Genomic DNA, 21686 nt, shown 5'->3' with positions numbered 1-21686 from the left:
TTGAAAACAATTGAATGAAGTATATCCATTCAATCTACATGTACCACTTTTGTTTTCGCACCTTGAAAACATAAGTCTTGAATTACAGTATGTAAATGAGTTTCCAAACTGCTTCCAAAAACTGGAATATTTTGGTCCTGACCCTCTATGTAAAGGAGACCACACGTGCACGGTCCCTTGCATTGAAATCAGTGGGAGTTAAAAGGTGTTTGCTGGTACTTTTCTACTTATTGCCTCGCGATGGGCCATCAGTGTCTGACCGGCGGGGATTTGACACCCGGCACCCCCTGATCAGCTGTTCTGCAGTAGTTCTGGCACCTGAATTACACAGCTCTGACCATGTGTGTAGTACTGTAGATGGAGCTGGTTACTCCAGAGCTACATCCACTGCAGTAACCAGCTCAGTCTACTGCACAACTTCTGGTGCCAGAGCTACTGCAAAACAGCTTGTCAACAGGGGTGCAGGGTGTCCGATTTCCTGAGAATAGTCTATCAGAAGAAAAGTATTGAAAACCCATTCTCTAATGAGTGACAGTAGTCATTAGATGCATTGTCAGATCTGCTGACATATATTTCACAGGAATCTTAAGCATGTAACATTTCAGTTGGGTTTTTGAAACCAGCAAAACATGACGTCCATTGATGCACCCATTACTGTCACTATGCAACAAGAAGACGTGTATAAAACTGGTTCTACAAAGAACTTTCTGACTAAATACATACCTGTCATTTACGGTTTGCATGAAGTGATTTTAAAATAACTACTAGAATATAATAGTCATACTGTAAAAAATAAAATGTACTACTAATCTTTATTGCAACGTAATGCTCCTCGGAGCCGCTATAAAGTTAAAAACAGTCTGTATTCTTTAAGCCATATTTCTACATATGTATTCATATAAGAGATGTTAATTATACTAAGAAGGTAGGGCTACTAAAAACTGGAGCCATCATTGAAAATTAGAGGCACACAAGACTGGATCAAGATTGATGGCGGTATTTGGACAAGACATGAAGGTGTGGGCTCCTTTCAATTTCTGGAAAGGTTGAAATTGATGAGTTGTCACAACCACATTATTGTACCTTAAGCCATGTAAATAGGCTCCCCAAAAAACTGAAACAAATATGGTTTTTACATAAAATTACCACACAAAGCCATAATACCGCTATATAGTAATCAGTACCTAACTAGGGTGGGTTTCTCACAGCATTGTTTGGATAGTCTTATAAGGACTTATATGTCTCCTCCCTGCTGGATCCACTTCTGACTTAGGGAGGAAGTGTACAGTAGACTGATGGAGTGGTAGAGACCACTAAATGGTTGAGGCCTTGGTGTAATTGCCCCTTTTGCAGATGCTATAATCTAACCTCGCATATAGTTGTCACTATGTAACCATAATTCAACACACCTTGCTCTCAGTGTTGATTGTGAAAACCGTGTCGCTCTGATCCAGGAGTTGGCAAGAGTAAGCAATATTAACGGCGGTCTCTTGTTTGTCACCAGTCAGCACCCAGATGTTGATGCCAGCTTCTCTCAAGGCAGCAATGGTGTCTGGAACGCCCTCCTGAAGACGATCTTCTATGCCTGTTGCACCTTAGAAATGGCAAGAAATATTTGTATTTGCTAATTTTCCAGAAAGAAATGTCTTGATGAGTAAATATGGGTGGACAGGCATGGAGTCAGTGGAGACAACTGCCTTCAACACAGCTCTTGCATTTGCCCACTTTGCAGTTTCAGTAAAAAACAAAACAAAAAAAAACCTTTATTTACAGAGACAACTGAGCGGCATCCATGTAGTTTGAAGGCCCTGCGCCTATGAATAAAAACATTAACCGTAACTGGGCTTCCACCTATATTTGACAGGGGTGCCATACGAAATTGTATACAACCTCTGTGGCCCTAAAGCCTCACTCATCACGCATCACATTTTAGGTACATCACCCTCCTAGACCGCATTCACAACCGTGGGACGGCCGTGCCTGTTTTGTGGACTGCAAACTGTGGCTCCGCAAATCATGGGCACCAGCAGTGTTCACATCCGCATCATGTTGTGGAGTCATTGACATCAATGGGTTTACGATCCACAAGATGCGGCCGAGGATAGGACATATCTTTTGTGGCATGGAGGCACGGACCCGGGAGCACACAAACAGATGGAAGCCCCTTCTGTGTGCTTCCAGGTCTATGCCTCTGTGCCGTAAAAGATAGGACCTGTCCTACCTTCAGCTGCATCTTGCTGATCGAAGACCCAGTGAAGCCATGTTTTGCAGACCTACAATTTGTAAGCATCTGGGTGGGGGAGCAAGGAATTTACTAGTGAGGTAAAATATATGGAACTAAAATGAATTATAAGAGTGTGCGCTGGTTAGTGGCCAGAGGCGATCAGGAAATTGTTGCTTTCAGTGCTGCCTCCCATCTGCTAGCAGATATATTTTACAGTCACTGGTTTCCTAAAGGCTAAGCTCACAGGCTTGTATGTTCTTAAGTAAATAATATCAGATGATTCAGACTGAATATTGCTATCAGCAGACATGCCACTGCAGGGAGAGGAGCAGTCACCAGGGATTCTTAAACCTCAAGTACCTATATATGGAAAAACCGGTTAGAGGAGTTTTAGCTTATTCTTTAAATAGTTCCTGGTACTTTACATTAATACTTTTACAGTAAAGACTAAGATATGTAAAGTGTGACTAAGGCTGTGTCTCAATCATATCTCCCACAATGCTCAACCAAATTCTTCTAGAACAAGGTGCACCAAAGCCTGGACTAGAATGATTGCCTCTAGGCAAGTCCTACAGAAGAAGTGCATGTGTTATTTTGTGCAACGACAGTCAGTCTGCCTGGTCAGTAATTCTGGATGCACTGGCTCAGCTCTATGAGGACTTTCCTTCGCATAATGTGATACTTGGATCAGGGGGTGTTTTTTCTTCTCTTACTCTTAAAACTCTAATCCACCAAAATGTCACCTTCATAACTTCCATCCTAGCTAGGAGAATTCCACTGGTGGTTAAGGAACAACCATCATGAGTAGTACATGGCTTGGTAGGGCATATGCTGAAGCACTTAAAAGAAATTGCTGATGTTTTTATTGTAATCCTGCCTGTGATTATAAATAAATAATTGCTGAAAAGTGTTCTCTACAGAACGAGAAATCTCAATCTATTATGAGGCTCAGTGGTGTGAAAACCACAACATTTCAAGATTATTTTGTAGTCTAGAGACCTGTGAAATTAAAACATTCCAACAATTCTGTTTAGAATAAAATTTGATTTAAATAGCAGGTTATTTTCTGCTTACACAGGCCCTTTAAGAAACTGCAGTAAGGGTAACCATTCTTACAGGGCAGTAGGTACAACTTACCAAGCAGAGTCAGATTAGTTTCCAGATGCTGAGCGGTTTCCATAAGCAATTCTTCTCTGTTATCAATCGCCGCTTCGGCTTCTTCACGGAAATTTGACCAACGTTCAAAATCTTCCTCACTCAAAACCTGATAACCAGATATAAATTGAAGATGCTTTATTTATTTTTATTTGTTTTATTCATAAAAGGTCATTTCAGTAACAGAATTGACATGTTCTGTCACACAAAACACAAAAGCAATAATCTAAAGAGAAGAATGATGTTGCAAATCAGCAAAACAGCCAAAAAGGCATAGAAAAAAAAAAAAATCTAAGAAAAGGACAGATCAGCCTGATATACACAAACTGGTCATAGACAGTGAAAAGTCCAATAGCTCCACAGATGACATTGCTATCGCAAGATCTTAATCCCAGTAGACATCAATGAAATCCAATGTGGCCCACTCATTTCTGACAAATTCAGCTCCACTAGTGACCTCTAGATGTTCATAGGCAATAGAGCTATCACATCTATTGTGCTTTTCCCTACTCTCTAACCTTTATTGAGCATGAGCATATCAAGCAGGACATATTTAACACCATGTGTTCTTGAACTGCAGCCACAGCACATGTTTTTTATATCTTGGGTTAACAGCATGAAGGAATTTATTGCAGCTTATAAAGCCAAAAACACAGATTGTTTTTCCCTAAACTGAAAGTTTATTCCATGATCTACTTCCTTGTTCTAACTTTTTTCATGTATAAAGAGTATTCAGAAAGTAGAAACACACTGAGTAATGAAACAAACCCAAAGGTGAAGCTGATGGGCACGGCTTACCTTTTTAGCTATACACAGGGTTCGCAGTCCATCTCTGGCATACCAATTAAGGTGCCTCTGTGTTCTTGACTGGATCCTCCGCAGGTTCTTGCCCTCACTAATATTAGCTAAAAGAGAACATAACCACATTTTAGTTTAGTTCTAATTATGCTGAATTAAGGGGCTGTTCACAGTTTCTTAGAAGAGTCACTGAGGATAAGCTGATCAAGTAGATCATGAGAACCTCTGCTATCCTCAGTAATGGGTCACCCTAGCAGGAGGTGTTCAATTCAACTATAGCGCCAGCAGAGGAGAAATGAAGCATTACACAGAACTTATCAATGCGCAGACAACCCCTTAAAGAGGACCTGACACTCCTCATGACATGTCTCTGTTGCCAGAAGAGAGGAATGGCATAACACAGAAACGTAAGAAAGGTGATCCATGATGGTAACCAATTTTTTAAGAGGAATATAATTATTTACTAAAACAGACATGTCAGGAGTAGTGAGAGATTCTATTCAAGATGGAAATATAGCTAAGAGGCTCCTTTAAATTCTCAGATATTAATAATCTTACCTTACTAGTTCAACATTAATACATGCAGAGGTTTTAGGGCTATCGTATATGGGACCCTTCCGAAAACATTTTTAGGATAGCATTGATTTACGGTTCACTGAACAGTCAGTCACTTGGTTAATGTAGTTGTCAGGGATTTTGATAGTCTAGCCTCACCCAATCGGTGGGGTTCTGACTTACAGCTTTCCCGTCGATCAGCAGTTTGAAGAGGCCACGTTACACAAGTGAGCACTGCGGCCTCTAGCTAGGTCAATGACGTCAGATTCCTCTGTCACACAGTTGCCAACTGTCTTGAATTTGCAGGGACTGTCCCTGGTTTTCAGAGACAGTTCCAGAAAATTCAGGTTCTCCCAGGCCAGAAATGGGTGGGTTTAACAATAAACCTGCCCATAATTGGGTCGCTTCAGGCATTCCGGGGGGTGGGGTTTTCAATGTCCTGATTTTACCAACCTAAATATTAGTAAGTATGCACATGGCCTAGGCACAGCTTAGTCTTATTCAAGCGAGTGGGCCTGGCCTTTAATACCAAGCACAACTGCTATACAATGTACTGCACTGTGCCTTGTAAGCTGTGAGCAGGCCGCAGAGCTCACTGGAGCCTCCTGGCCTCTTCAAACAGCTGATTGGAGGGGGAATCATGTTTCATACCCCCGCCGATATGATACCGATGAACTATCCTGAGATTAGGACATCAATATTAAAATCCTGGATAATCCCTTTAAAGGGGTTGGCCACTTTCTGGCTACCTGTGATCAATGTGTATGTAAGATGACTATATTGCACTTAATATAAACATTGACTAAATTAGTATGTGCTGTTTACTATATTTCATAAGCCATGTCACCTTGTTAGGTAAATCTTCTGTGCTGTCCACATAAAGGCCTGGTCCATGATGGCCACTGATGGAGGGGCATGTAATCTAATGCATCAATCAGCCTCTTCCATTGAAACAGATGGCAGGTACAGTGTATTTGAATGGAAGAGACATAACATGGAGGTGATTTGCCTGGTCACATGACCCTCCATCAGCAGCCATTTTATGGACAGGCCATTTGTGTGGACAGAATAAATGACTTGATAAACAAGTGGGCATGCCTTATGAAATATGGAAAATGTCACAGAATTACAACAAAACTTATTAGTAAGTGCCATATAGACATCTTACAAACACATTGGACAGCAGTAAATCTCTGATAGGATCTGATATGGTCAACATAAGATACATTTTGTATTATACATATGCATAACTACTGGGTAGAACTGTCTGTCAGAAACCCTGACAAACCACTAGGTGAATAATGGCTAATGGCATATTGAATGGGGTTTCCTCCAAATTAGCCATGTATGAAGTATTGTACTGTAGAGAAATAATTTATTGGTATTTACCTTTGGCCGGGTCATCTAATAAATCCATGATCACAGAGTCAGCTCCTTTGGTATAAACAACTATCTCTCTTGTTATTGGGTGACGAACCACCACAGACATTCTTTTCCTGACAGAATCAAAGCCCAAGGTATAGAGAAGATCAAAGGTGAGAAGGGTACCCTGTGGAAGCCGTATGGTCACCTGCTCAGGGGTGCGGGACATTAAGGTGAAACTATATGCTCTTGCAGCATGCACTAGTGCAGCTTCGTCAGGACTCTCTGCCTCATATAAGAACTCGTCTTCAATATGAAACGTGCCAACAGTCTGAAACATGTCATCAATACAGTTGTCAGAGCCGTTCTTGCTTGCTGAAGAATCCTCTCTCCCATCACTTTGGTTTTCAGTTTCTCCTGAACTAGAACAAGGAGTGCCAGCTGGACTAACTTTGTTCTTCTTCAAACTGGATGGAGTTGCAGGGTTAGAACTAGAAGGAGTAGCAGAGGAAGACTGGCTGAGACGCAACATTTTTAGCCTCTGGAACAAATGCTGAAATTTCTCCAAAGATGATGCTGATGGTTTAAGCAATGGCGTCATGGTAACCTTAAAAAGTCAACACAGAGAAACAAATTACTACAATTAAAACAGTAATGTAAGGAACAAGTAAAGACCAAGGTCCAAAACATTTAGAATTGCCAACTTTTTCATATTTGGTAGCATAATTTACCACATGCCCTGCAAGGCTATAGACACTTTTGACATGGAAATTATTTTTACATGTCTGTGGTACAAATTAGCTGAACACCAGTTGAACAAAACATATGGTGAATTACCATTTCATAGACCATAGTCCATATTGGAGATTATAGTTGTTCCAACTGGCCATACATATTCAATTAAACCAGGCGATGGATGAAAGATCTTTCTGGAAATGCTATTTACAAGAAAGAGCTTTTGTCCACAAATGATCATTCGTTGAACGAAAGATCATTTGTCCAACTATAGGAGAAAAATTTCAAACGCAGCCAACTTCTTTTCAGACGATATTGATCTGTTATCAGTTGACTATAATGATCATTTGTCGGTTGAAATTTAGCAAGAATGATCATTATGGTTGACACATTAAAGAGATTGTAATTAAAGGAGTTTTCTGGGATTTTCATATTGATAACCTATACTCAGGATAGCTCATCAATATCAGATTAACGGGGGCCCGACACCCCCACCAATCAGCTGGTTAAAGAGGATGCCTCCCCCTCATTGTTTACCTGCTTGCCGTCATCAACGCAGTGGTGAGAAGGTGTAATTACAAGCATTCCCATTCATTTCAAAGGGACGGCTCAATCCTATTCAAGTGTATAGGAATGAGCCATCCCATAGAAGTGAATAGGACGGCTTCTTGTTATTAGACCTGCTCACCACTGTGCTGTCAACGCAGGTAAACAGTGAAGGGAAGGCTGCACTCGCATGAAGTGCAGCCTTCTCTTCAACCAGCTGATCGATGGGGGTGCAGTGTGTCTGACCCCTGCTGATCTGATATTGATCACCTATCCTGAGGATAGGTCATCAATATAAAAATCCCAGAAAACCCCTTTAAGTAACTTAAAGGGGTTATGAAGTGTTACCATATTGATGACTTATCCCAAGGATAGGTCATCAATATCAGATCGGCAGGGGTCTGACTCCTACTCACGCAAGTGCAGCTTCCGCTTCAAAATTCACTTTAATGGGACAAGCAGTTATAATTACATTGCGCCACATCTGCATGCTAGAGGATGTGCACTGTAATTTTGAAACGGGGGCAGCGATTGTACAACTGACGCTATTGCTTCAAATAGCTGATCGTATAAAGAGCACAAAGGAAGACATTACTATTGCATGGGGCCACAATGTGGTAAATAACTACTGTACGAAGTGACAAAGGGGGACATAACTATTGTATAAATACAAAAACAGGGATTTTATTATTGCAAAGAAACAAAAAAGGGGACATTCCTATTGCATGGTGGGACAAAGTTGGACCTTAGTATGCTATGGGGAACAAACAGGGACATAACTACTTAGAGTGCTGGAAGACAGGAGCCAAACATTTATTTAAATTACATTCTGCAGAAACAAGTCATGGCTGGATGAAATCTTTATGGTGGTCTGGCCCCGATGAATAACAAAATGGAAAATGAAAGATTCCAAACAAAGATGATGCTGGCTGTAAGTCACTGGATATAGCTGTATTCACTTATATAGCCTGCAGAGCAATTGTGTAGAATTAGTATTAACACTGTATGGTGGCAGTCTTGGTCTTGGTACAGTTGTTTCTATTCAGTGTCAACAGGCTAATTTTATATCAAATTCTGAAAAAAATGTAATGTATATATATTCCTATTAAATATATTAATGTATTAAATTAAATAGGTATTCATATATAGTAATGTATTATATACCTAGGTGTAGTATTCACCTGTTTCACAGTGTTTTTATAAATAAAAAAATGTAACAACTTTTTGCATTGACAGTTCTGTAAACAATACAGTTCAACGTGTATGAACAGAGGATAAAGTGCAATAATCTAAATGTCCACAGGGCCTACCCTTTGCCTTGGCTCAGTTGCTGTCGACACCACTACTGTATTGCAGATGGCCAAAGCCAGGAAGAAATCAATATATGGAGAACTTAAAGGTCTGGAGCTGCTTTGTGGCTTAAATGGAGACAGAGTTTCAATGTGGACTGATGCTTCCCTGACCTTCTTTAACAGCATCTGATCCGGGGTTACATCTTTCTCCTGAAATATAAAACACCAATTAATCTCGTTTTTTTCCATCCTTCTCAAACTGCCTTTATGCATCTATAAACTCAGACACACATAAACCGAGACCTCTTATTTCCCAATGGCGCTGACAAGATGTCTCAACGTGAAGACATTTTGACTGTTCAAAACCCAGGATTACAATGAAGCACTACGTAGAAACATGGAACACAGTCATGATGCGGGAAGAATTGGTATTTTTAGCTCTAACTATTCTAATAGTGTGCAGCTTCCCTTTATTTTGTTCATTTTTATCTGCTTGACTATATCCCAATTAGCAGCATTTGTCTTGGAGCTGGCATCTGGATAGAGGAGATTTCATTAGTTGTTCTCTGGAACTTGTCCAGCATTCTCAGATTGTTTTTAGAACAGATGTTATTTTTATATATTTGATAATTAATGGAATGACATGATCCCATCTACTATTGCAAGAGCAAAATGGGGCACGCTGAACCAAAGAGCAATTTGCATAATGTAAAGGATGAGGTTTTGTTCGGATGTTACTGTGGATTTAATAATATGATACACAGTGTGTATATATATATATATATATATATATATATATATATATACACACACACATATATATATATATATATACACACACATATATATATATACACACACATACATTATTTTAACAAAAACGTATGTTCTTTCTCCTCAGGGAATAAATATAGTATATAGAATTTCTTATTCGAAAGAAGAGTCATCTCTGTGGTCTCCGGTAGTTCTGGAGCCTCATATGCTAATGAGGTGATTCGGTTCGAGTAGGCGGTGACTAGAATTTGCACAGGGCGCAGTTTTCTTCTCCCTGGCTAAGAGCGCATCCAATCAGAGCGCCGCACTCTTAGCCAGGGAGAGTCCCCAGCAGAGAGGATTGCAGCGGCGGCATAGGCGGCAGCAGCAGCAGTATCCTGTCAGTTAAGTATAAAAAGTTTTAATACTTACTGACAGGATACTGCTGCTGCCGCCTATGCCGCCGCTGCAATCCTCTCCACCGGAGACTCCAAGATGGCGCACGCCTCGGGATGTGTAAAAGTTATAGTTCTCTCAAATCTCGCGAGAACTTGAGCTCCTTCTCCCTGGCTAAGAGCGCAGCTCTCTGATTGGATGCGCTCTTAGACAGGAAGAAGAAAACCGCTCCCTGTACAAATTCTAGTCTCCACCTACTTGAACCGAATCACCTCATTAGCGTAAAAGGCGCCAGAACTACCGGAGACCACAGCGGACGAAAGGGGGGGGGGGATCCTCTGAAAAAATAATAATCGGAAATACATCACTGGGGGCCGCACTGTTAGGTAATGTAACTGTTTCTTTACATGTATTTTGGTGAAAGGTCCTCTTTAAAATATTCTGGAGATAGGCCTAAGGATGCACTATTAGAGAATTGCTTACAATCCAAAACTACATGTCTTATCAAATTTCATAGGTGGTACCTTCCCTTGATGAATGGAAGGAGCTTGCCTGTCTATGTACAAAGGAATGCTTGTAAGAATTCTTGCAATAGTATACACAAGGGCATACATATATCATCTAAGCAAGCCGAGGAAGCTACTGTGAGGCCTACTTTACGTTGGGACCCAGCTCGGGTTACATTACAACCGAGTGTGACCTTTACAGGACTGCCACTCTACACAGGTCCCTACAAAAACTGGCCACTGCTATTTTCTCCTTGAAACAAATAGATAAAGCACTGAAAGAGGATCCAGGTATGTAATGGACATAAGAAGGAGATTATTGCTATGGACCTCCTCTCATCGCTTCCAGCTGTGAAAGCCATGGAGACAAGCAGAAAGGAAAAGAGCAACGTTTACTTTATATTTAATCACAGATACGCAAGTGTCTGAGACCAGAGAAGATTCAGCTCCAACATGACTGACTATGGTTGCCATTTGCAATTTTTGCAGTACGAAGAACAGCTACTGACCAAAAAGTGAGGCAAGTTAAATCCCGTGGAGACTAAGAAAAAACATAGCATAGGTTTTATCATTTCAACAGATGTGCTCATCTGTTCTCCTCATGACTTATACTTAAACTTTATTGTAAGGTGGTTTATTTCTAAGGAGCGGAATTTTCTATCACATGAAAGATGATGTTTCTCTAAGGCCCTAAAATTAAACATTTAGTGGCACCAGAGACACAAATGTTGTTAATGAAAAGAAAAACTAAACATTGTAACGCACTGAAGCCTCAAGAATAATCTCAGAGCTGTATAATAGTGATTTGCATTCAGCAGATGGGAAATGCAGTTACTCAGAACTAATCATAATTTCAAAAAATATTTCATCTGCTTGTTCACGGCTTAAATTTTTATTTTAGTCTGAATTAAAAAAAAATAAGTAGAAGACAGAGTTCTGTGAGATTTCATTTTTTTCACAACAGCATACCATTTCTGCCTTCCAATTAGGGGTAGTTTCAAACAGAAGTACTATTCATGAAGCTGTCACGCATCAAATGATGATTTTTTATACTGGCACATACTGTAGGCTCTGATGGAAGATTATATATAAATATATATATATATATATATATATATATATATACACACACACACACACATACACACACACACCTCAACAATGAAATTGCTACCTTCAGAAGGAAAAGTCATGGAATTATGGTAGTCACAGGATGCATACACTTGTTAATGATATACAAATGATTTAAAAAATGGAAACAAAATATTCAAAACATGGATTTATATAGTATGAGTGCCAAGCGCAAAATACATGCACTTACATGCATTGGCATGCGATGCAATGAGGTTATTAATGGTTGTCTAAGGAACATTCCACCATGCTAAATGCACTTGATGTGAATCATCAAGGCCCACTGCTGGCTGCTCCCTTTGAATTGCCAACCAATGATGTCCCAGATGTGAACAATGGGAGGCAATTTCGGAGACACTGCAAGCCATGATAGCACTTTTAGGCCACCAAGGCTGCTCACAGCAGCAAAGGCAACATTTGGGCTGGTGTTGTCCTTTAGAAAAATAGCTCCTGAGACACTTACTGGTACTATAACCAAATCAATTTAAAGTGCGCTGCAACCTAATTCCTATTACACTACCTAACACCCTGCACTGGAACCTATCAGCTACACTATATCACGATCTAACCTATACTGACTATCTCCCACTAACTATCTGTATTACATATATAAGCTAACTATCTAATGTAATTGGATAAGGAATAGGATCCAGATGAAAGCAGAGAGCACAGCAATGTCACTGCTCTCTCTCTCTCTCTCTCTCAGAACTGCAAAAAAACTATAGAAAATGGCTACTGGGGAGTTTCTTATATAGTACAGGAGTAGGCAACTTTCCCATTGGTTGCTAGGGATGTTACTAAGCTCTGACAAAGACATTGCAGCCTTCTCATTGGCCCACAAGCAAGAAGCAGGACGGTACTGATGAAAAAAAAAAAAAAAAAATAGAATATTCACAATTAGGAAGATATAGCACTATATTCTAAATCTTTGTGAATTCTCAAAGTGTCAATATTCGCGATAAAAATTTGCGAATAGAATATTCACGTTCAACACTAATAAAGAGGCGCATTTCATTATTTAGAAGTCTAGGAAAGCGTGTGATAATCTCTATAGGAACAGTAAATAGGTCACATTGGTTGTCATTGAAAAATGTTCTGATGCCTGTAATGTATAGAAATGTGGCCACAGATACAAAATATAACATATTGTATATTTTTCAATTGGAATTCTAAAACTAGCTAACACCACGCAACAAAAAATATATATATTGTCTGCTACTGGGCAAAAACCAATTTTGCTATGCATAAGTATGCCTAAATGAATTAAGCACTTGGAAAGCATTGAATAATTTTGAGTTTTATTCCAACAATTACCTGATCTACATCAAAGTTTGCGTGGTAAACAGTGTATGAAAATTAGCAAGGCCCAGTACTGTTAAAAGTGCTTCAGGCATCTGCTTTTGTGTTTGTGAACGGTCATATTTTCCCGTTACAAAAACCATCAGTAGTCCCCCATCATGTTGGGATTCCAGCGGCCTTGATACCTGTTCTCCATTGTAGAAATATCTTTATGGAACCGGTCTCCATGTTCATCACTTATGTGTCCCAAATTGGGTGGGAAAAAGTCAAGATGGGAATGTAAGAAATGCACTTTCAATGACATTCGGCATCCAAGTTGTTCATATGCTGTAAGCATTGTGGCAATGTGAACATTGAGGTGTTTCCCCAGGATCCAGTCCGGGACTTAGGGCATGCTCATGTCCAGGGATCCTATTTAATCTTGCTACTGGATCCTAGGTGTGTCTCACTCTGGAGAGTGTGCAGACAGAGGCCTGGTGAGGCTCTGTCAGTGTGGTCTCAGCTAGGCAAGGCTGAGGGGCCATGAGGCTATGCAATAGCCTGGACTTTGGGGGACTCAGCGACACCCAGGAACAAGCATTGAAAGGTCAGAGTCAGGAGGACTGCTAGACCACAACCCCCTCCAAAAGGTACTGCATTTGTTACAGCCTGAGGGCTGGTGGACTGTATGTCTGGGGTAAGCCGCACCTGGTTCCATGAGGGAATGCTATTGTATAGCCAAGTTAGGGATACGATGTTTATTATGTTTAGGTAGAGCCCAGACGGGCAGGCTTTTGTTTTATGCCATGTTGTGTATGAAGAGTGTAAAATTAATTGCACTGTTTAGACCTGAAACCCAGTGGTTATGAAGATCATTGTGAGAATGACCCCCGAAAGAGAGCTGATCCCTACAGCATGTTGTCTACTAATTCAGCATAGTTTGCAGCTCGTCTGTTCCCAAGGAAGTTCTGCACTACTAGCACAAATGCATTCCAAGCTGCAAGACGCACTCGCTTTGTCAGATTCTTGCGCTGATCATGAGTAGTCTATTTGCCACATATGTAGCAGAAATTGTCTGGATCGTTAACACATTTGCGTTTATCCATCTTAAGTTTCAAAACTGATAGCACTATAACAGATCACTTTATCAAAATCTGTCCAGCTTGCCTTATATACATACTGCTGACATCAGCCTGAGCGCGTACGGACAGGTCTGGACATGTCCATTGGAATATTTCCAATATAATGCATTAATATTATAACTGAATAGGCTTTGCATGTATAACTTAAAATCTAGACGTGTCAGGCAAATTCCGAGTTCATATTTGGAATCAGCGCACTCATTTTAGTATAAATCACATGTTTTTCTCTCAGTAGCAAAGTCCTTGTTGCGCGGTGTAATTGACTGAACATTGGATCAAATCAATTTGTAAATAGGGTCTTGCCATGCTGATGGTACATACGATTCATCAAGCTAAAATGCTGCAGTCCATCATATAGCTCTTATACAGAGCACGACTGACTAGACAAATGTCTAACTCTGACTTGTTGACTTGGAATCACTTCATTTAGCAATCTGCTGTTCATTCATAAAATGCCTTTTAATTACATAATGGAGATAAAAGTGATCTTGTGAAGGCAGTGGTGTGCTTACAGACTATACACTTACAGACTGTGCCACCATAGACAGAGCTTGTTTTAATTAAAATGTGTCATTACTGCAGCCATCTCTCATTTTATAAAGTCTTGACAGAAGTCCTCTGTTGTTAATTACAAAAGTAATGAGGACTAAACTGGGGATTTCTTGAGAAGAACCTCACTGTCTCTGACAACAGGTGTTCTTCCAAATTGCTAGGCTGCACTGCTTTAGGTCAGTTTCACTTGAGTGTGTTATACCGTTTAGTTCAGGTCAGTTAACCTGCGGTTAGGACAGGAGACTCAATCGTAAAAGAGGCTGGTCTCGGGTTGGAATCACAATTGTACATAGAAAAAAAATGTACCATAGATTTATGGCTGGACTTTGAAGGAATATAAATGTGATTTATTAAGACTGGAGTGCCCACATGCTAGTCTAGATCTCCCCATGCTGGTCTGAGATGCGCCTAATTTATTAAGAGGGAGATGCCACTTAATAAATTAGGTGTACCTCTGCCCTGTCATGCACAAGAAATGGAAGTCTTCTGGTATAAATTATAGTAAATCCAGCAGGCCGTGCAAAGCCCCGTCCCCTTTCCTCTCGCCACTTCGGAAAAGTGGTGAGAAGCCTAAAAAGTGGCAAATTAAGGTGCACATATGAGATTCAAAGCTTTCCTGTGAAGTTCCTAATTATTACTAATTACAATGAATAGACAGAAGTCTCAGAGAATGTCCTACACTCCCTTTCATATGTGGCTCTATGAACCTGCACACGGCCCCCCATCTCCACAATTAAGCAACAAGGACAAACTGCATCCTTTTTGTCTAGAATGGATGGTAATGGGGCAGAAGTAGTTATGAGTCCCTCTGTCTTAAGATGGAGGAAAGTGATTCCATGACTAAAAGCATTAGCAAAACTAAATCTGAATAAAACTAATCTTGTGATATGTTCTGGACAATCTATGTAAGGCAAATATTAAGTGGCTTAGGACTATTTATGAAGGCAGCTTATCAGGTCAATTATGTGTATATGCTTGTTTCTAATAATTGCCTCGAATAAATGTTTCGCTGCCAACCTGAAAAACAAGCAAAACACTTGTTTTTCAGGCAATACAATAATTTGTGCAGCACATAAAATAGTCTGTTGGTAGCATATGGTCCTGTGTAAACAGGGATGTGCTGGTGACAAACTATGGGGATGAACGATCATCCAGCCCTTTTGAAGCTTGTTCCTAATCAAACTATTGATATTGGACCCTGTAAATGGGCCCTTAATCTGAGGCATGTAGCATACTTACAATAGGACTGCTAAAAGCCACTTGGGAGATGTCAAAACGTCCTTCAGATTTTTTTCTAAAGTGCCCTTGGATATTTGGTCGTGCGCTCTGGCACCGTCTTAGAGCCCTGGTGCCTTTGTGCCTCATTGTGGACTGGTTTTCCTCAGTTCTGATATGCAAAGGAAAGTTTCTGATTCTCATCAAATCTTCATCATCAGAATCTTCTTCCTTGTACGTTTCCAGACGTTTTGCTGTGAATAAGAAATTAACATAACATTAATTTCCTAATTAAAACCAAGGCTGGAAATGTGGGCTTGTTCTCTCTGAGTGGCTGGGCTGTTAAAAAACCAAGTGAAACTGAAATCCTTGATGATCTCTCAAGTTTCTTATATGACAAGTGACACATTGTGATTATTGAAAACCTCTGCTTGACTGCGTCTCACAGTATGGCCACCACAGCTATAGAAAACATGTACCAATGGAAAATGACAATCCCGGCAATGTTTTTGATGCTAGATCCATCAGCACACTGTTCAATAGACAACTCAACACCAGTATGGTCTAAAAGGGATGTATTGCAAGAAACATATCAAGTAGAAAGATATTGAATTAAAGGAGTTTTCCTGGGTTAATTAACCTGACGATTGGTCTAGCTGTCCACCCAATGTGTATTTGGTCCTCATTACTCCTCTCCAGCAGCCTTTGGGTGAGATAAGGATCAGGCATGATGACTTCAACTGCCCAATCCCTTTGTTTTAGGAGACTGGCAGCTGTTTTTTGCCTCACTACATTCACTACGTATGCATGCTTGTTCAGGGCAACAGTTATCTCATGTGCCTGTCCAGTTGTAGGAATAACCAGCCATTCACTCATGCATGTAGTAATAATCTTTGATACCACTCCTATTCAACATCACGATGCTGGTCATTCATAAACTTCAGAAGATCATACTTAAAAGGGTTATCTTTTTTTTTTTAAGTTTGCTCCAGCTGATGTGTTATAATGTTATTATTCAGGTTGGGCATGTGCAGTCAGGCAGCCTCAGGCACTGTGAGCAGTCAGCACCCAAGGCTGCCTTACGGTGCATGTGTTACCCAATTACATTGTGGGTTGCAGCCAGGCCAGGATCACATTCCAAATGTACAGATATTTAGTCAGGTAAGGAAATTCTCATCATCTATAACCAGAGCAAAAAAAAAAGTAGAAAGCATAAATCCCTTTATGGTCTTGAAGCTAACAGATTTTTGATTGGTCTTTCGAAATTATGAAAAAGGCTTTGGCAATTTATTAAGAGTGCAAAGTGCTTGTTTATGTTATCTAGTTCCCAGTACTAAGATGTACTCTTCTAAAATGAAACTGGAAAACTATAAAAGATACCTATGACCTGACCAAATGGCATCCTCAAAGTACGTAGGCATGTCAGGCTGTTTTTCCCCTTGTGATGACGTATAACTCACCATTTTCCTGATGGGAGAATTCATTTCCTACAATTGTGCATCTGCGGAAGACCATTTTATTCTCTGTCAAAGTCCCCGTTTTGTCTGAGAAGATATACTGGATTTGTCCAAGATCCTCTGTGATGTTTAATGCCCGACACTGCACAGATAAGTCGATTTCTTCATCATAAAGATCAATGTCCTTGTGTATAAAGTAGATCTGACCAAGTTTCACTAGCTCAATTGATACATACAGAGAAATTGGAATCAAGATCTGTAAAAAAAAAGATTCATTTTCAGTGTCTATGTAGGTTGCAGACATTGAAATGCCTTACATTGCACAGGGGAATTAAAAAGAATGGACCATAAAAGAGTTGAATGTGTTGGAAGGGAGGTCATCCTCGGGAAAACAGGTGCAAAGGGCCAGATCATGAAAGAATGGGACGAGGTTTAGCTAATGAATCTACTTGCCTGTAGCAGGATAATCATAGTAAGGAACATGTAAAAAGCAGCAAGAGCTGGTGCGGTATAGCCTCCATCAGGATTCGGAACATCAAATAAAGGATGTATTACAAACTTGCGATACCAAAGGCCATGACCTGAAACAGATATCATAAATTATTATTAAAATCAGTGGCTCAACCAACACGAATACACAGAAATAGGTGCACTCTCCCGTGGCAACACCCTTGCCAAGTTGCAATATAATATATCTTTCTTTTCAGATATATATTATTTCAATAAGTAGAATATGATGATGGGATAAGATCTGCTTTTTAAAGAAACAGTGGCACTCTGTATGGTATTGAAGCTCATCCTTATATAAGCTGATAACCTGCAGCAATGCTATATCTAGGGGTAAGAAAGATACTCTATTTTCTTATTTAACCTTAAAGGGAACCTGTCACTGGGATTTTGTGTATAGAGCCGAGGACATGGGTTGCTAGATGGCCGCACATCCGCAATATCCAGTCCCCATAGCTCTGTGTGCTTTTATTGTGTAAAAAAAACCGATTTGATACATATGCAAATTAACCTGAGATGAGTCCTGCATGTGAGATGAATCAGGGACAGGACTCATCTCAGGTTCATTTACATATGTATCAAATCGTTTTTTTACCCAATAAAAGCACACAGAGCTATGGGGACTGGGTATTGCGGATGTGCTAGCGGCCATCTAGCAACCCATGTCCTCAGCTCTATACACAAAATCCCGGTGACAGGTTCCCTTTAAAGGGTTTATCTAGTTCCAAATAAAAAAATTGTACAACTCAGGGGATTGACCTGTAATAAAGAATAGACGATTCCTTACATGACATATCCCTTCCCACTGTTCCGTTTCTCCCAGCAGCAGAGGTGACAACACACTGACAACAGGTAACATGCAGTCAATCACTTGCCTTTCCTGTGCAATACTGAGACTAGTGATTGGCTGCTACTAGAGGTGCCACACAACGTTCTTTCTGGGGTGAGGAAATACCTCATCATATGTGACCGTGCTCTCTTCAGCAGAGCCAAGAGAGGACCACATGACACTACTTATTTCACCTAGCCCCCAAGACCAGTATTTTAATTATATGTTGGGTATGATTCTACCCAAGTTCGCCTTTCATAAGAGATGCCACATATGCATGTGCCATAATCTGCAATGGCAGTAGAAGAAGAGGATCAGCGCTCACCTATATATAATCTGCCTAAGGAATTCATTTAGATTGGAAATATACAATGATATGAGTAAATTGAACAAGATCAAAATATAGACTTGGTATAAAAAGGTTGTAAAATATAAACCTATAGCTCCAATGAGGCACATGACGACAAGGAGGCCAACACAGAAGAATACATTGATGTTCATCCGTCTTTCCAGTTTGCTGCGCTTGTAACGTGGACCGCTGTTGTTCAGCATCGCCTTGGTCTCATGCCCTTGGGGGAAAAGATACAAGAAGCAGGATTTTTAATAGATATCTTTATATATGAATGCATTTTACATAGCGTTCTCAGCATGTAGCCATCTGCTTTTTCTTAGCAATCAAGAAGAATCAAGAGCTTTAATTAACCATTTGACCCAATGGAACAACTTGTATGGGGAGATTTGCATGTCATCCTGGCAGCCCAGTTTTTTTTTTTAGATGTTTTTCTTTTTTTTGACTAGAATCCAGATTATATTTAATTATTACATACATTATGGCGAGAAGACAAATGAAAATTATAACTAATTACATATTCATTTCACATTTTAAGAATCAGAGGAAAACTGAACTCTTAAAAGAAACCACTGATTTTGATTGTCTGTCTCTGTACTTAATTTACTGACAGTTCCAACACGCGACTGCTGAGGCCTGCGATTGGCTGCAGCAGTCACATGTTGACAACATGACATCACCGTTGCAGCCAGGTAAACAGAGCCTGGCTGGGATAACCAGAGTGGAGGTGCTGAATCTACGAGGCAGGTAGTGGTCTTTTCTTTAGTGTAGGCTTTTCCCCAGTGTTGTCAGTTTGTTACTGAAAATAGATAACCCCTTTAAAGGGAACCTGTCACACTGAACTAGGTGTCTGATCTGCAGGAAGCATGGTATCTAGCCACTTGTGTTACCTGTAATAAGCAATCTAAGGGGTGTACAACCAACCCACAGAAAATACGGATACGAAAGCTCTTATCCAAGGTGAAAAGACTTCCAGAATCTCCAGGCTTTCACTTTCAAGAAATACATGCAGGCATTCTCGTTAGTTTAAAAGCATCTAGTATAGAAAGGGTGTATAGAGCAAGGAGAGGAGGAGATCATCTTAGGAAACTCTTAAATCAAGGATCTTTGTGTTACAGTCTAGGGAGCCGCAAGGTATGATCTCATGCACTAATCAAATATGGTTATACTGACTTGTGAATAATGTGAATAGTGGTATCAAACATGGCAACTCCCATTAATGAATCATTTGTTTTTAATTGTGGTAATAAATCAGGTTAGGTGGTTGATTTTTTTTTTAACAGAGAGGTCTAGAGAGGTCACAAGAAAACAGGCCATGAATAATGGTGGCCATACACATTAGTCTTTTGTCGCCGAGTTCCGCCAACACTAATGTGTGTGGGGAGCTCCTGACTCTACCCTGACAGATGATGTTGGGGAGACAAGGATGGGATGAAATGAATATTTTCGCCTGATCCTTTTGTTCTCCTAGAGATTAGCTGCTGCCAGACACTTTCTCAGGACTTTATATGGACTTTTAGTATTTTTTCAAGAAATTAAATGAATGAAATACAAGTTTTCCTGTTTTGCTTTTCCCACAAAAATGTATGCATGATTGATTGAGATATATATATATATATATATATATATATCAATATTAATATCAATCTACTCAGCTCCTCCCGCCCTATACAATAACCAGCTCTGCAATATAAATCCTTAGAATGTGGAAAAGTTAAAGAGGACATGTTTTATTGCTTATTTTCAAAGCAACATCTTTCAAGTGCAACTCTTTAAGTGCACATACCGAATTATACCACAATGTAATATTATGGATATAGAATCACTGCCTACTGACCATCACCCAATTCTCTACTCTCCAGGCATGTCTACATTGAAGCCAACTGCTGCACCTAACTTTTCCAGAGTCTGATATTGTCCACACCTCTCATCTTTCCTTCTGGTATGTCTGTAGGAACTGTAATGTCTCTTTCCCTGCTGGATTTATTGAGTATTTGTTTACATTGACAATTTCACTGTAACAGGTCCTCCCTTGATTAGGCCAGATGTAGCCCCCTTCCCCTCTTGGTCACACCTGATTTGAACACTGAGTGGTATAAATCTAAGTCCTTAGGTCTTTCAGACTTTGGTCTTTTCAATGTAACATCTTTCAAGTGCAACTCGAATTATACCAGAATGTAAACCAGAAGGGCACCAAAGGTAATTACACACATAGTTAATGCAAACAATGTTTTAATTTTACATCTTACTCTTAACACTTTTACAAAACCTCCTGAAATATCCCCACATCCATTCACCCAGCAAGGAACTATTTATCTCTCCCCACATGCTACCTTTTCATCTGACCACTTTCACAAACCTGTTGTTTGGCATCAAAAAACACTTCCTTCCCAAACACACACAGCCACCTCATTCCCTCTCCTACTCCCACCTACTAAAACTTTCTCCTTATTGCTTGTGATATCTCTCCAAATCCAGGCCCCCCCCCTTAGCATAATGGAGGATGACCATGCATACACATTGTGCTCTCCCTTCACTTCAGAGACCCAGATGGGACACCCCTTTTTTCTGCATGTGGTTTTATAAACTGCCCCATAAAAAAAGAAGTGCCCTGGCCATTCTTAATGCGGGTTCCATGTCCAGAATTCCCTTTGAAATTGGGCATTAAAAATCCAAAACTGCATCAAAAAGTGTGTTATAAAATGCATCAGAAAAAAACACATAAAAAAAACCCGATGCAGATTCTGCATTAGGTTTTTTTAAGCACAGAACGTAGTGTGTGTGTGAACATACCCAAAGAGGCTGCAGGATCGGAAAGGCATTCTGCAATCAGTTGCTGTGGTGGCAACCGCTGTCTGTGCCTACAAAGTCCTGTCAGACTTCTGGTCCAATATTTCAGGATTT

General features: G+C 40.1%; 1 protein-coding gene across 1 annotated transcript in view; it reads right to left on the bottom strand.

The window, feature by feature from the left end:
• ATP10B (ATPase phospholipid transporting 10B (putative)) overlaps positions 1 to 21686 on the bottom strand; it is a 483468-nt gene that overhangs the window by 50180 nt on the left and 411602 nt on the right. Inside the window, exons 10-15 of the mRNA XM_044281032.1 lie at positions 18871 to 19002; positions 17551 to 17678; positions 17101 to 17353; positions 15665 to 15894; positions 8686 to 8877; positions 6129 to 6701 (exon numbers count right to left, since the gene is read on the bottom strand). Of these exons, the coding sequence (XP_044136967.1) occupies positions 6129 to 6701; positions 8686 to 8877; positions 15665 to 15894; positions 17101 to 17353; positions 17551 to 17678; positions 18871 to 19002 (1508 nt within the window). The remainder of the gene's footprint in view (positions 1 to 6128; positions 6702 to 8685; positions 8878 to 15664; positions 15895 to 17100; positions 17354 to 17550; positions 17679 to 18870; positions 19003 to 21686) is intronic.

The sequence above is a fragment of the Bufo gargarizans genome, chromosome 2, assembly GCF_014858855.1.
Source record: "Bufo gargarizans isolate SCDJY-AF-19 chromosome 2, ASM1485885v1, whole genome shotgun sequence".
Taxonomy (NCBI): Eukaryota; Metazoa; Chordata; class Amphibia; order Anura; family Bufonidae; genus Bufo; species Bufo gargarizans.
This window is presented reverse-complemented; position numbering and strand designations above follow the sequence as displayed.